We start from the raw sequence: 16,904 nt of genomic DNA, 5'->3' as shown, positions 1-16,904 counted from the left end.
TACCCGAGGCACCCGACTCTTCCCGGTGTCCACACACTACGTGAGGAGGGAAAGGAGAAGCGTCTGCTGATCCAGCTGTGCAGGGGGGCGGGGGGGGGGGACACACGACACAGGCTGTGAAAAGAAACCCGCGTTTCGCAGGGAAGCCCGGCCGCTGCCCCACGCAGGCAGGGCCGCGGCGAACAGATGAGACGGGAGCGCCTGGCGCTGGCAGCCGGCTGCCTTGGGCAGGGAGCGAGCGCTGCCGCGCTCAAACGCTTCACTTGCAGCTTGCTTTTTTTTTTTGGCGCGGGGGGGGGGGGGTTGTTACTTGGGCTTGGTGGCCAACTTCGCCCAAGTGCCGCTCCTCCGGGCTCTCCCCCGCCGCAGCTCCCTGCCCGGCGGGCTCCCCGGAGGGCCGGAGGCGGCGGGAGCTCCGCGGCACCCCCCGCTCTCCGCCGCGCTCCGCCATGTGCGCGGGCGGGGGAGGAGGCGTGTCCCCAGCCCCCCCCGCCGCCGCCGCGCCGCCCCCCGCTCGCTGCCAGCCGGCACCGGCGGAGCGGAGCGGAGCGGCGCCGGGCGCGGAGCTCCCCGGCCCCGCCGTGCCCCCGGCCCCGCCCCGGCGGGGCCCCGCGGAGGCGCCCGCCCGCCGGCGCTGAGGCCGCGGCCGCACCTGCGAGCGGCATCGCCGGGGGGGGCGCGCAGCCGCCGCCGCCGCCGCGCCCCATCTCCTGCGCGGCCGCCGGGGCGCCCGCAGCGGCGCCTCTCCCGCCTCCCCTCCCGCCCCGCCCGCCCCGTCGTCAAGCGGGAGCCGCCAGCGGTGCGAGCGGAGCCGGAGCCGGGGCAGCCTCCGCCGCCCGCGCTGCCCCCCGCCTCGCCTCTCGCCTCGCCGCCCTGCCCGCCCGTCCCCTCCTCCGTCCCGCCCAAGCCATGAACTTTGGCCGCGGCCCCTCGGTGGTGTTGAACGTCGGGGGCACCCGGTACTCCTTCTCCCGGGAGGTGCTGAAGGATTTCCCGCTGCGGCGGGTGAGCCGCCTGCACGGCTGCCTCTCGGAGCAGGACGTGCTGGAGGTGTGCGACGACTACGACCGGGAGCGGAACGAGTACTTCTTCGACCGGCACTCGGAGGCCTTCGGCTTCATCATGCTCTACGTGCGGCACGGCCACCTGCGCTTCGTGCCGCACATGTGCGAGCTCTCCTTCTACAACGAGATGATCTACTGGGGGCTGGAGGGCTCCCACCTCGACTACTGCTGCCAGCGCCGCCTCGACGACCGCATGTCCGAGACGTGCACCTACTACGCGGCGGACGAGCCGCCGGGGGAGCCGGCCGGCGGCCCCGAGGGCAAGGGCCGGCGGCCGCCGGGAGCCGAGGGCGGGAAGTGGCTGGAGAGGATGAGGAGGACTTTCGAGGAGCCCACGTCTTCCGTGGCCGCCCAGGTCCTGGCCACCGTCTCCATCCTGTTCGTCATCGTGTCCATGGTGGTGCTGTGCGCCAGCACCCTGCCCGAGTGGCGGGCGCCGGAGAACCGCAGCGTGGAGGAGCAGAGCAGGTACACAGCAGAGTCAGTGAGGGAGCCCTCAGGGTAGGAGGATCCTTTATTTTCCTGCTGTCCGGTCCCCGTGTGTCCCGTCCAGTGTGTCCTGCCCCTCGTCCTGACCGTCTATACCTGTAGCCTGTGCGCCTTAAAACGCCGGCCCTGAACTGGGGGGCCTGGGGGGGAGGTGGATGTGGGGGTGTCTCGGGAGAGCGGGCGCTGCTCTACAGCTCCGGCTGTCACCGGGCGGCTCCGAGGGCAGGGGCCGGGCGCGGGAGCGGAGCCCTGCGGCGGGCAGGGCCGGGGCCGCCGGCAGCGGCCGCGCTACGGGGGGGCGGGCAGCCCGGGGCGGGCTGACGGCGGCTCAGGTGCCATCGGAGCACGACTCCTCTCCTCTGGCAGGGTGCCTCCGCCTGTGGGGGAGCTCGGAGCTCTTTTCTCCCCGCTTTGAGGAGCTCCGGGACTCCCTACCCACGTAGAGAAGTTCAGACACTTGGAAAATCACATGAAGCCTTACGATTGTGGAAAAAAGGGGAGATAAAACCCTAAAAGAATGCAATTCCTTTCTCCTTTGGGAAAAGCACAACCCTGTATGTACTCTGCATGCATTCGTACAGGTCCTTCTGCTGGAGCAGATCCAGTGCCTGTTACGGTTGTGCTCTTGTAAAATCCAGTATGTGGGAACACCCGTTCCTCTTTCCATCTCAGATTCTCTATGTATGTGGGAGCACAGGAGATGATCAGGCTGCGCGTTAAGCTCTTGCAAATACATCGTATAAGTGCCCAAGTGTATGAATGTAACAGATGTTTACATTTCCTTTAGATAAAACATAAGCACCCAGAACATTGCAAAACAGTTGCAGAAACCAGGGCATGGGGTGTAAGGCTCAATCCCGAGCCTTACTAGTAGGAACAAGCCCTTTCTCATCTTCTCTGCGACCTCAGTTTAGGGTTACGTCGATGCAACTCTGCTGACTTCAGTATCATTGCTCTCGTGCGCTGTCTCTCTCTTCTGCTCCCTAGAGAACAGACTCAAGACCACTCTGGTAGGATTTCTCCCATAAATAAGACTGACATATAAAGAAAGAAGCAAACATTTCTTGTATTTCCTAGTGTCTCCCCTTCTTTTAAAACAGCATATTCAACAAAGTTTTCAGCTTCTGCTCTGCTAAAGGGGCCCTACAGTGAAATCGCAGACTTGTCATTATGAAATCATCATCTTTTACCATAGAATTAATTGGAATGTGATATATTATATCTTAGTAGCCAAATTAATTCCTCAGAAAGTATTTTCATAGTTTCCATTAGCTTAATGGAAAACTGCACCTGTATTTCTCACTGTAGCTGAGCCAGAGAATTAATTGTACGAATAAAAAGAATGCAGATACAGGTTGAGCAGCTGTTGATTCCTGCTTCGATTCAGTTATGTCAAAAGTTGCTCTTACAGGTTCTTCAAGTTAAAAAGCCTTACTTAAGCTTTGCAAAGTTATTTCAAAGGGTGGATACTCTGGATGATCTTTTTGTAAGGCAGCAAATTGCTTAGATACCCCCAACAGACAGGGGAAAATAGGTGCAACGCTACCACGGCATTAACTGCGTCGGTCCTATCTTTGTTCACATCTTCACGGTGCCGGAGTCAACAATAATTTTTCTCTTATTGAAAGAGTTCAACTTGCAGAGGAACAAGACATATGACGTGTGAGTTTTCTTTCATAGTGCTTTGTTTTCAAGAACACGTGTGTATTATATACACACATAATTTTACTTTTCTGAAAAATTGCATATTGTATACCAAGTGTTTGAAGGATAAGGGGTCCTAAATACTTGCAAGGTACAGTGTAGCCAAGCACTTCACACGGCAGTGAAGGCTGCTTTTAAAACCAGAAGGTCTGCTATCAATGGTAGGGTGAGTTTCTTCAGTACTGGTTGTAGTACTCCATGGAATTGCAAGAAAAAAAGAGGGATAATTGTAAAAGTTGCGGCTGAAGGGTTTCTAACCATCTTCTTGCAAAAGTGTTGCATATAAACACGATACAGGCTGGTTCATTTCACGTGTGACTTAACCCATGTGTTCTCACTGCACAGGAACTGATGGCAATTTAATGGCAAACACATGGAAAACAGATACAAATGTGTTCCTTTCTTTCTACAGCTGATCACCTGCTGAGGTGGCCTCTTGTTCTCTTAGGGGAGCCACTCCTTTCTTTATTGCATATGCTGCATCATGACTAAAAAGCCTGTTACATCTGGGAAAAAAGGCGTGAGCTACAGTTGCTTTTAAGTCAGTGATCCAGTTTAGTTACAACTACTTATACATGCCATAGGATGTGACCTAACATGCCCAGCTGTCGTCTGACTTTAATTCCCTTTAGTTGTTTATATTTTCTTTTTAGTTATTTCATTTAAAATGAGTTAGGTTTTCAAAACCTACGTAGTTAAGTGGCTTCTTTGAAAGTCTGACCACAGAAATCACACAGGAGTGTCTGGAATTGTGAACTCTGGCAATACTGTCCATCTTAGGTGAGGAGGCTTTTAAAAATATGGCCACTAGTTTCTGATGCATTTAAAAGTTTGAAGTAAAATTCTGGCTTTTGTTTATTAACCAAAGTTTCTCATTGAAATAAAGAAATTCTATCTAACATGATAATAATTATTTTTTTGTTAAGAGAAATTGTGACATAAATGTTGTATACAAATGAGTTTTGACTCACATGGCACTGTAATTACCAGTACGAAGACTTTACACATTATCCTAAAAATTTTTTTTTAGGAGTTTTAGAAATTAAAATTGAATGGGCTTATCTAGAAGTCCTTAAGCTGTGGATTTTGGATGCAACCGACTATTCAGATCAGCATAAGGCACTGCTTAGAGGAGGTGAGAACTACCTCATGAAATTCAGCAACTTTGATATTTTTAGTCTCTCACATGCTTACTAATAAAAACCCCTGTCCTTCCCTCAATGTTATGTTACAGTTCAGAAGAAAGGTGCCACAGGGATAATTTCTGTGACTGAACTGTAGTAACTGTCCCACATGGATAATTTCTGTGGCTGAACTGTAGTAACCGTCCCCAGAACCGCTTTGGGCAGCTGTAGTAAAAACAGGTCTAGCAGTGTGTCTCCAGCTTACCTGGGTATCATGTCTAGGACTGAGGGGGTCAGTAATTTACAAAATCAGCCTGTTTAATGAGGTTTGCAGTGAGGGTTACTGCAGCTGCCAGCTAATACCAGCTGTGTTTATTTTTCTTGTATGAACACCTCTTCACCAGCAGAGGAATTGAGTCCACCAAACTTTTCTCAGAAACCATTATGTTGTTATGACTTTTCCTGGTGGCCTAAGGCTATCTATTTCTGATCCTTTGGAGTAACACTCTTTAGAGGGCAACAGAGAACAGTCATGAATAAGCCTTTTTAAGGACAGAGTGATGGGGAATCTGACCTCTGAATTTCACAGATCTTACAGACATGGACAGTATAATTCCCTGATTTGCAGAGGGATTGCCTTCCCCAGGTCCGTTCTCAGGATGAGGGATGAGTTATTAAATTTCTTATATTTTAAGATTTTTGCTCTCTTCCCTGCCTTGGCATGTTTCACTTATCAGAGCTAAAGATTTGCATCAGATTTGCACAGTTTAGGAGCAGACAGCAGGGACACCTGTCTCCCCTTCTGTTGCTTCTGGCAACTTCAAGTCATCTTTGCTCTCCTCTGAACTGTGCCAACAGATGCATACTGGGAGTCTCTGATCAGGGGCCCGTCCACACACTGATCGTAAGCAGCATCTTTTGCGGAGAGCTTCTCAAGCCTGTAATAGGAAGTCATTTGAAGCTGCTTGACTTACTGCCAGCACAGTTCTATCTACCTGCCTTTAAACTATTTTTCTAATGCTAGGTACGAGTAGCTTGTTAGCACAAAGAAGAGACTGTTGCCCCTTTTCCACCTGCTAATCATGATTACATTTGTATTGAAAGAATCACTTGGTTATCAAGCCTATATGATTGCTGTGTTCTTAAGCGAAAGCAATTAAACACAGTGACTCCTCCAAACAGCATCTCTCAACAGATACCAGTGGGCTTTTCTTCATCTCTGTAAGACATCAGCTTAAAAGTTGCATCTGAATTTCAGACAAACAAAAATCTTTATTCCTTTATTGTGGTGGAATTTCAGAACACTGGAATGCCCAAGTCCAAAAAAATAAGAACTTCTTTCCTGGGTAAGATCTAACCTGAACACCACATTTTTGCTAAATTAAAACAGTAAGCTGAAGGTAAAGATTGGAACTACAGACCTAAGTTAAAAACATGGATGTGGATTCTTCTAATGGATTCACAAGCTTTTTGAAAAATAGAGGTAACACAAAGAACAGACATGTATCACTGCCTGGCCACAGGAGAACCTTAACGAACTCAGCAGGGCTAGGTGCCACTCGTATTCAAAGTATATGGAAAAGATGCTGAGGACTTGAGATGTTCGTATCCAGCTATCCCCTGAGAGCTGTGAAAGGCATTTGCCCCTGCCCTGGGGAGTGCTGTGTCATTACAGCCACCCACATAAGGCACTGGAGTTTAATGCTTCAAGACATATTATTGCTACCAAACCAGAGAGAGAACAGAAAAAAGCCAGCAAGGTTTTTAATGCAGGGCAACTAGCTGTTTTGTGGCCCTTAATCTACAGTTTGTAGTGAGACAGAAACCCTATTGATTTCAAAAGGATTAAAAAAAAAAAAAAAAGACATTTGCTGAAATGACTAGGAGTCTTCATGAGCAGGAATTTGATCATTCTGGCTACTGCTTGGCTGTTTTTCAGGTTTAATGTGCTTTACATGGAAATAGGCTTTAGCAACAATTTAACAACTCAGTGCTGACAGACTTTAATCTTTAATCCTGTCATATACTGTCTTTAATCATATCATCTGTTTTCATCATGTGTCCCGTTGATGTGTATGTTTTATTTACAAGCTTAATAGACAATAGTGCCACGAACTAATATTTTGGCTAGATTTCAAGCAACTCGCCAGGGGATATTGAAAATATACAAATTGGCACGCTGGGGCAAAGAATAATGCTAAGTTGAAATATTCTAAGACATTCACAACATGATTTTTTTTAGTAATAACAAACTAGTCTTGTTAGTGATTGAAAAAATTTCCGAAGTGGTTCAGCTCATTGTACATAAAATAGCTTATTCTGAAAGGAAGTTATCAGATGGAACAGAAAATTGAACAGTCATGGGATTACAGTAGAAACAAGGCTCACAAAGGCTTGATTTTCCATTTATGGACAAAAGACTCATATGAGCAATCTTGACAGACTGTTAAGTACCATGAGGCTTAACATTTTAGGGGAAAAACTCTCTTTCACGTGCTTAGGTCTGGGGCAATGAACAGTAAGTTTCAGCAGAAATAACCAGTAACTGAATAAAAATTGGGACTTAGTATTTTCTCCGATTATTTATAAATTTTGTGGGGAATCTTCAAGGAAACGCTTCATGAGTTTGTTTTTAATTTCCCCTCTCCTTTTTGAATGCCAGCTATTTTAAAACTGAACTGATGTGGGGGAAAAAAACAACCAAAAACTGTGATAGAAGTTTATAAAATAGGTACTACATTTTACCAAATAGAGCTCATGATTTAATTATATAGTTACAGATTTTAATACAGCACTATTCCAGGAATAGAAAATAAAAGGCAGTCTGTCCTGTGAATATGTAGCAAATATTTTAAGAATTGGTTACAGAAGAATACAGTAACTTTAGTCTTCTGAGTGCATGCATTTTATTTGGCTTTAACTTCATACTTAGTTAAGTTCTCTTTCCTTATTAGATGTTATTTATCCATTAACAAGGTTAGCTATAAAGTTAAGTCACTACAAGGAGAGAGAGAGGGAGACTTGACCTGAAAATGGAAATGTAGTCTGTAGCACTCCAGATTTCCCAACAGGCCAGAGGTTTCTAGTTCTTCTCACCAAAGCACACGCTTTTACGTGATTCACCAGGACTGCCGAAATCCATCGACACAGGCAAAAAGGAGTGTCAAGAGAGGAAAAATGAAAAATGTTTCACTGGTGGCTAGGAAGTAAGGAGACGAAAGACAAAAATAAGGGACACCCTTCTTCATTATCTTCTCCCTAGCCAGGATGCCTATAATTGATGACAAAGAAGGGTAGATAGATGTAGAATGGAGAAATGAAAGTGCAATATGTAACGGAGTGGCAGTAATGCATCTCCCACTATCCTGATCTTGCTTTGTCATTTTTGCATCAGTGATGTTGCGTAGCTCTCTTCAAGTCCATTCCACAATAAAAGGCTTCTTCAGGCCTTCCTACTGAAGTATAACTGATTTTCAGTATCTCTTGTGCTCGGAACTGCCAGACTTAAACAATGGATTGATCACATTTCATGGATTTTTACTTGTGCAACTATTCCCCAAATTTATAGCGGACCACTGAATCAGTGTTGATTCATAAAGAGTAATTCTACTGAATCACAATAATCAGGACCTAACTTCCTTCAAGTTCAACTCAGAAATAACCAGTATAATGGAGGAATCACATTTCCAACATTATCAGGGCATCGTGAGGAAATACCGAGTTAAAAAGCTTTAAATTCTATAATTACGAATTGCTTTTTCATTTAAATGCTCCATGTCATAGGATACAGGCAGCACTACCAGAGAAATCTCGTAAAATGTAATGAAACAGAGTCTGTTGGGATTGTTGAATATTCCTGGCTACAACTTTCTATCCAGATACTATTTTTCTTTTAGTCATTGCATGAGATCTCAACTAGTCAACGTATAAGTACATTCAGACTTTATCGGTGTGTCCATTACTATGATCTTGCTGTTTGACTGATTTTACTAGGGAAAGGCTTAGGTATTTCCTCATCTCGTCTAAAAAGGATTTAAGAGAACTTACCCATCAACATTTTTTTCTTGATTTTTTTCAACATAAAGGAACAATAATCCACATTCATACAATAACTTTCATATATTCTGTACATGACTTTTGTTTAGAAGATGTTATGATCTGAGCATTTTTTTAAAAGAAATTAAATCGGCATCTGAGGTAGTTATCACTCAGTGTCACTATTAAAAGAAGCCCTGGTATTTTCAAAAGCTTAATTTTTAAGAGAACACATAATTCTTAAGAGCAAGCTATTTTTGAAATTCACAGGTCTTTCCATCAAAAGGTGCTAACATGAACAAGGGTTTTATAAGCCCTTTATGAAGAAAGGCCACTTGCTTACAGAACTTTCATCGTTATTCATGAAACAAGAAAAACAAGGTCTGATTTTATGTGAATAACTATTTAAGTAATTAATTTATGTTCATTTCAATTTGCTGTGGCTGGAATTACAACATACCTTGTGACTTTACATCAACTGACTGTTACTGTTTCCTCCACTTTTAGTGTAAAACTGAAGTGAATGAATGAATAAAATTAAATTAATAAAAAAATTGAAAAACTTTAGTGTATCAAACTTTTATGAATGTTCATTTATAGAGTCTATTAGTATAATTACAGCAGTTACAGAAGAATATTGTCTTTCTAACAGGCCATTGTCTTAATAATAACAATAGACTTCAGAACTGGTAAAAAATTATGCAGATGTGTTAGGGAAGCAAAATGTGAGGTTTGAAATGACAGTCGGATTATTACTTGCAAATCATTACGTTTCTACAGACACTACCTTGTCAGGATCCCTGCAGTAGCAAAAAAGCTCTGCTTGTATGTAGTATTTTCAAATCCCCAATCTCGCATCAGTTCAGTTTCAGATCCGTTGGCATAAGAAGGCATTGGTGATTGGCTTTTTCTTTGCTCAAATTGCTGGTAAAAAAACAAACAAAGGAAAGAAGGAAAGATTAGCTCCCATTCCTTCCTGTATTAAACAAGTGAGCACAGTCTGAATTCTTAAGAAAAGGGTTATTTTCAGATGGGGGATTTGAGACTACATGCACAACAGTCACTAAATAATCTTGGAGCAACATTTTTCATCTTCTGTTTCTACCTTCCACCAGTTTCAAGTTGAGATATTCTCAAGTCTCATTCACTGCACTGGGACTTGAAAATATTTAAGAACATACTGAAATCACCTTCCAGGATTTATTTTCTTAAGGCCCTTGTTTCTATTTGGCATGAAGATGATCTTGCCCATTGCTTTGGTTACCTTGACATTTTTGCTGCAATACAGTTTAGGTGGAGTTACATTTAAAACAAAAGAAAAAAATCAGTAATGCAGAGCATAGTGGTAAATGGGAGGACACAAGCTTATTATGTTGTGTACCAACGATGAAAAATAAAATACCATCTGTATTTAGTGGCAATACCTATAAAGTTCTGAATATAGTTCTAGGTAAGCCCCTGTTTGGGATGCAAATCAGTCAGATTGGTTTCAGTTGGTTCCTGAAGAGCCAATTTACATGAATTATCCAGTGCAGAAGATGATTTCTGCCTACTCCATTTCTTCACTTCCATTTTAGTTTAGCAGTCTGGTTCTATACATTGCTGTTCATAACCAGCCCGTTCACTCATCCACAGTCCCTGGAATTCCCAAGTGGATCAGGACTCACAGATTTAAAACAAACAAAAAAATGAACAAAATTCCCCCAAATCCAACCAACCAAAACAAACAAACAAAAAAAGCAGTTCTAGATAATGTTACACGTTGGCATTGGTGGCGTACCATTTCCTGTAGAGTTCCAGTTTTTGTAGCTATATTTGCCCAGTATTAGGACCAGTAGCAATCTATAATTCAAAGAAAATGATCAGTGAGTGAGCTTTTAGCAGTGATTGGTTTAAACTCCTCACTAGATCCTCAGGTTAACTGCTGAAATCTGGTGCTACCATGCGTAGGATAAGAATAGCATGGCATTCTGTTTGTCATTTGTGGAAGTCTGAGTGTCAATTTGGTAATATCTGTGAACAAACCAAACATCCACTAAAGCTTTTGCACAGAACATAAATACTGTACTTTGTTTCTTTTGACAGGATAATTGAAGCTATCTGCATAGGCTGGTTCACTGCAGAGTGCATTGTGAGGTTCATCGTCTCCAAAAACAAGTGTGAGTTTGTCAGAAGACCTCTCAACATCATTGATTTACTGGCAATTACTCCTTACTACATCTCTGTTCTAATGACAGTTTTCACAGGGGAAAATTCGCAGCTTCAGAGGGCTGGAGTCACCTTGAGGGTCTTAAGAATGATGAGGATTTTTTGGGTGATTAAACTGGCTCGTCATTTCATTGGCCTTCAAACACTTGGTCTGACTCTGAAGCGTTGTTACAGAGAGATGGTGATGCTACTTGTCTTTATCTGTGTTGCTATGGCAATTTTCAGTGCACTTTCCCAGCTTCTTGAAAATGGGCTGGACTTGGGAACAAAGAATAAGGATTATGCCAGCATTCCTGCTGCTTGTTGGTGGGTGATCATCTCGATGACCACGGTTGGTTATGGTGACATGTGTCCCATCACTGTACCAGGAAGGATTCTTGGAGGAATTTGTGTGGTTAGTGGCATTGTTTTATTAGCCTTGCCAATCACTTTCATTTATCACAGCTTTGTGCAATGTTACCATGAGCTCAAGTTCCGATCCGCTAGGTACAGTAGAAGCCTCTCTGCTGAATTCTTAAATTGACTAACCTTGCATTCTGTTGTAGTTACTTGCTAAGCTTTGTCTTAGAAGAGAATGGTGGAAGGTCCCTTCGCGTGTCCTCCTTGACTGGATGGTCCCATGGAACAACATTCTCGCCAGCCTGGAGAAAGCCCGTCACCATTCAGACAGGAAGGATGGCCATCTGCCTTGGGCACCTTGCAGGGAGAGGGACTGACGTTTCAAATTTGAGAGAACAAAATTAACAAAAGAGGATTCAGAAGTCCTCAACCAGACTAGTTTGGTCTTCAGTTTGCCTTTCCACACAAAAGCAGAACAAAAAATGGGCTTAACACTGAGATCTGTCATTCCCATAATTACATCCTATACCATTCTAAGCAACGTGTAGCAGAAGTTTGTTTTTCAAATATTTCAGTATCTAAATGCTCCAGAGAGGCATTGATAACTTCTTGCCTGAAGTTTTAACTTTTAACTCAGATAACCGAATTAGATACTGAAGGAGAATCACTGCTACTTTTGAGCTTCGCAATAGAGTAGATCTGGTTCTGTAACTCAGGAAACATGAAGAATATAGGTCTGTAGGGCAGAAAGTCTTGAGGCCTGATGCTGATCTTTGATGAAGCACACAAATCTTCCGTAAAGCCAGTGAAGTCTGTGGCATTGCTCTGAATTTGGTAATTGAAAGAAGTGCAAGTACACCTCTGAATGTTATAGCAAGGACTTCCTTAGCCACAATTGATTTCTACTCTGGAACCAAATTGTTAGTAGAAGCAAGTGATGTACTTTATAAAGATCAGCATAAAAATCAGGCATTGATAAATACATTTTGTGGTAGCTTAGTGGGGGAGCTATCCAAATTTTACAAACATTCAGTTCAACTTCACCCACCTGAAGTTACTCATAAGCATAGATTTTTTTTCCCCCATTTAATTAAACATATCTATCATAGCGAAAGTTCTCGAAGACAACTTAAAAGATTCCATCACTTGAAACAGTCTGGAGAAAGCACTGGAAACCAAGAGTAGCTGCTCCCTGTCAGATGAAACCCTTCATCATCTTATAATTCTGCAATCCTTACTGAAGGATACACTTTAATGGAAGTTCTAAAAACAACTGTAAAAAGCCCAGAGCATACCAAAGAAAGTAAAATATAGAAGTGTGAGTTGCACTTGGCAAAATGGTATATTCTCCAATGTAACTAGAAAATTAAAATGAATCAAGTTAGGTTCTGAAATATTGTTCACTACATTTCTTGTGTAGTACTGCTTAATAGCCTCATTCAGTATCATTCTGAAAGGCTGCTACGTAGAAATGTGCAGTTAGATACTAAAACACATTAAGGTCCAGCTTTACAAGTTTGGGTACCAACAAACATCAACAGGGAGCTTTCTTACTAACTAACATGGAAGTTCAGAGTCATCAGCATAGTTGAACTTGGTGTGCTTGCCTGAAAATACTGCATTTACTATTACTGTGCTATAGAACCATCTTTTATATACATATTTATTAAAGGCTTTAGAAGTAAAATGAATACCACCTAGAAAACATATCTCGAGAATTGCTCACTCAAATAAAAGTACCACATTGGTCAGTAACTAGTACATTGAAGGCTCTATCCTAAGACCTGAAAATTCATTATCATTTTAAGTGGTCTTAGTCTTAAGTAGTCTTAGAGAATTACATTGCAAACACATTTTTTCTGAAAACCTGAAAAGAATTTTAGTAGCCTTCTTACAGACGAGCTTGACTTCAATAGTTTTTCAAGACTACATTATTAACAAACGTTACAGCCATACCTCTGTTTCTTGCCACTGACGCATTCTGGTGTTCAGAAGGTTAGCTCTGTAGTTCCCTGTACTACTGTATTTATGTCTTTTATATCAGAATCATGGCGTTCAGAAACTGGCTCCAGCATTCCACAGAGAGGTGAATATGAGATAAGCAAAAATTTCTTTCTTAGGTGAGATTCACAGCTGATGTTAGTTAGGCAAGTTGTGACTTCAGAGACACTTAGATGTTTTACACCAGCGGAGATGCTGGCTCTGTATTCCTGCATGTGTACCTATATATATCCTGCATATATTATATATTATAGTCAGTCAAAATGTTTTTTTTTTTTCTCTTCACAAAAAATTTCTTCCTTGACAAAATTGAAATTTCAGACCTTAATCCAAACACAGCTGTTGAAGAAAATGACATTTTCATCTTCTAATGAAAAGTTTATTTTGACAGTATCAAAAGCATTTTCAAGGGGAAAATCGCTATTTTTTTTGTATTCTGTTCTAATTTTTTTTTCCATTAAAAATAGGTTAAAAAAAAACCACGTAAGAACTTAGCCCTACAGATTTTTGTATGCTGGTTTTCACGCTTGGGAAAAATACTGTTTTTCATAAAACTCCTTAAAACTTACTTTGTCTTTTGTCCATGTGTTGTATTTAATCAGACCAGTACTCTGAGATACAACCCTCCTCCCACAAAACACCCAAACCATCATCACAATGACAATAGTTTGAAATCCATACAGAATGTGAATATACTTGAAAGTATGTTGCAATCTTGATTTCAAGACAAAATAAAATGTACTTCATCACTACCTATAAATTTAATCTTTAGATGACCATACAAAGGAAAAACTATAAAGTAATGCACATAATAACTTGTGAATACCAATTTGCACAATGAATCATTTTGTATAAGCAATTAAGGACAGGAAGTTTTCAAAGATCCAGGCTATATGTGATATACAAACAAAATGTTTGATCCTTTATAAAGCGTTTACCAGCTAAAGAATCCTTTTCCAGTGTAAAAAGATTACCTAATGAAAATCATCATGTAAAGGAGTAAATCTGTGGAGATTATCTTAAACCGTACTTTTTTTTTTTTTTTTTTAATCAGTTTATGTTCACTTTTTATATGGCAAGATGTGAACAGAATGACCTAATGTATTTTTTGAGTTATAATAAAATATTTTGAAACTGCTCTATATAAGCCCACTAAGGCAAGATACTGGGGTGGGTTTTTTTGCTTTTTTATTGTTGTATGGTTATCAGTGTGTAGACTTTAGTTTCCTTAGAAACCAAGTTGAAGTAACGTGATCTCAACAGTAGCCTTAAACCAGAATTTTATAGTAAGCAAATAGGGTTCCTGACTTCTAATAATATATGTCATCTTATTTTCAATGGACCAGTGGTTTTTTAGTGAAACTTTAAAAGAACTGAATTACATGTGTAGTCAAAAATAAGCATACTTTTAAACAAATGCAGCTGTTTTACTAAAAGTTTACTTGAGACCATGTTTTATGCAGACATGGGGTGCAGCGCTCTATTTTGAAATACAGCATTTCAAAGGCAAGTGAAGACAAGCTGGCTCATTTCTAATCATTGCCAGTTTGAACCCTATACAATAAAATACTTCATGGGCAGTACCTCCTTCAGTATCAGAAACATTAACCGTTGGAACAAATTAGATGAAATACAAATATAATAAAACTGGGGATAAATGAAGACAGCTTATATAATTGTGATCCAGCCTTTCTGTTCATCTAAAATTAAAACCAATGCCAGTGAGTTTTGAACTGCCATTGTATGTTTTGATGGTAACAAAGGTTAATCATATACTATGTACTAGGTTCAATCCTTAGGACTGACCTATTGGGAACTATATATTGGCTGCAATCCTTCAAGGTTCTGCGTGTCACTTAAAAGCATTTGATCATTAATGAAATCACTGAAAGGAAAGCTGTCTAGGGTACATTTTCCTTCTACAGTTCCACATGAAGCATCCTAAAAATCACAAAGAATGGAAGATTATAATTTCCCTTGATGTAATACTTGGAAACAATATTGTCTTGATGAATACCCACCAAAAAAAAAAAAATTTGCCTGATGATTTTAAACAGTTTTATCAGCATAGGGATCAGCCATTTAAATATGTGATATTCATTCTTACTGTACAATGGCTTATCCTGGTGTACATAGCAGCAAGTTTGAGGAAGATAAAAATCCTGTTAATGTAAGATTTCCATCTTGATACCCATGTATTTAAAGGAAAAGGTATTGGGTTTTCATATCGTGTATGCAATTTGTGCCCGTAAAAGAATCGGTCTTCAGCTTTTGTAGCATTCAACCCTCATGTTTCCAAAATAAACCTGAAGTCCTTATGGGTTCAAAACACCTATCTCTTCTCCTCTGGGTAACAACTACAAAAATCTTACCAGGTCTGAACGTCTGCCAGGAAGTGGTCATATGCACACACCAGCCAGCTACATTCAGCAGCCAAACCAGCCAGTTTCCTGGGAACCAGCACAACGAACAAGGTCTGCTGTGCTCTGAATTTTCTCCCACCTGAGAGGTTCAGGATAAAACTTCTGATTAAAGTTTGATCATTTCAAGTACCTTGAAAATTTTAGAATTATCCTTTCAAACAAGCTTCTAAGAAGACATTTGCTGGAAAATTAAATAAGCTATGTATAGCAAAAAAGATTATATTGCTTTATAAAAATTTTTTCACTATGATTTTAAAAAAGAAAATTGACTCTCATTTTCTGTTGTTTGTAAAAGCAAACATGCAGGTCAGTATACGCTGCTAGTTAAACTTGCTACATAAAACAGATCCCGGTTTAAATTAAGTAGATTTAGTGAGAAAGGTCTTCCAGTTTTGCTAGAGCTGTAACAGTTAACACTAGCCGAAGACCTGCCCCAGCCCATATGGAAGAAACAACAAAACGCTGGTTTCACAGTGAAAAACTAATATGATGTATGACCTGTGAAATGCAACACAAAATAGGGAGTATCTTTTGCAGATAACTGGATAGGTTAAGCATCAAGAAGGCTGCACAGTGAGCAACCAAGACTGACAGTCTGTTTGACAAGAAGTTTAAAGAGCCACAGAAGAAGAAGAAGAATATAAATCTTTGGTCAAATTAATAAAATTTGATTGTTTGCAACTACGCATTTTAGACTCATTCTTTACAAACACAAAAGTTTATAATTTTATAGAACATTAGTTTTATATAGTGTTCGCTTATCTGTGAAGAAAAAATGTATACTATAATTTGAAAAGGTAATAAATGTTTTTTTTGATGTGAATACAGAAATAGATGCGTAAAATCACGTAATAAAATTTGCTGGTCTTGTTGCTATATTTCATGGACTACTGGTCAAAACACAAATGTTTATAAAATGTGTTCTTTTTAACAAATTAATTTTGTGGCTATTCATATTGCTATTGTACCTTGGCAAAAACTTTTTTCTTTTAACAATTTTTGACTATTGAAAAGTCTGCTATTTAGAACCTAGGAATTTTACTCAGTAGAAAATTTGAATATTTTATCCAGAAGTTAGTCTGAGCCAAAATATAAAGTTACACCTACACAGGGTTATTCTTCAGCAACTGAATATCTATTATAATTATGGACAACAGAACTGTCAGAACAAAATTAAAAAGCAGCCATGTACCACAGGGATTATTTATAAAAACAAATCTGGAGAAATAGAGTGAATTTGGCTTCAAGTTCACTGAACTGTATTTATATTAAAAAAACAAACCACCATCAACATGGTGTTCATTCTGGAATTTCAAAACCAGAATTATCACCAGCGCAATGCTTGCGTTATTGTGAACGGATCTGAGACACTCTGGTGATTCTTTAAGTGCAGCCATTTCAAAAGTACTTCCAAAAATAATCACAACTAATGTTCTTTTTAAAAAAATGTTGAGTATTTTGAGAGATCACTGAATTATGAACTATTCTGGCACCAGCCCACCGCATTATGAAAATGA

General features: G+C 41.0%; 1 protein-coding gene across 2 annotated transcripts; it reads left to right on the top strand.

Annotated features, from left to right (window-relative positions):
- The first annotated feature begins 822 nt into the window (after nucleotides 1–822).
- Nucleotides 823–16,075, top strand: KCNG3 (potassium voltage-gated channel modifier subfamily G member 3). 2 transcript variants are annotated; one of them, XM_074818020.1, is made up of 2 exons: nucleotides 823–1,532; nucleotides 10,502–16,075. In XM_074818020.1, exons 1-2 carry the CDS (start codon nucleotides 910–912, stop codon nucleotides 11,145–11,147), a joined length of 1,269 nt encoding a protein of 422 aa, XP_074674121.1. In that variant the 5' UTR covers nucleotides 823–909; the 3' UTR covers nucleotides 11,148–16,075. The 2 variants fall into 2 exon arrangements, with proteins under 2 accessions (XP_074674121.1, XP_074674120.1); XM_074818019.1 differs by having other exon boundaries at nucleotides 823–1,565.
- The last annotated feature ends 829 nt before the right edge of the window (nucleotides 16,076–16,904 follow it).

This window comes from Strix aluco, chromosome 3 (assembly GCF_031877795.1).
Source record: "Strix aluco isolate bStrAlu1 chromosome 3, bStrAlu1.hap1, whole genome shotgun sequence".
Classification (NCBI taxonomy): Eukaryota; Metazoa; Chordata; class Aves; order Strigiformes; family Strigidae; genus Strix; species Strix aluco.
This window is presented reverse-complemented; position numbering and strand designations above follow the sequence as displayed.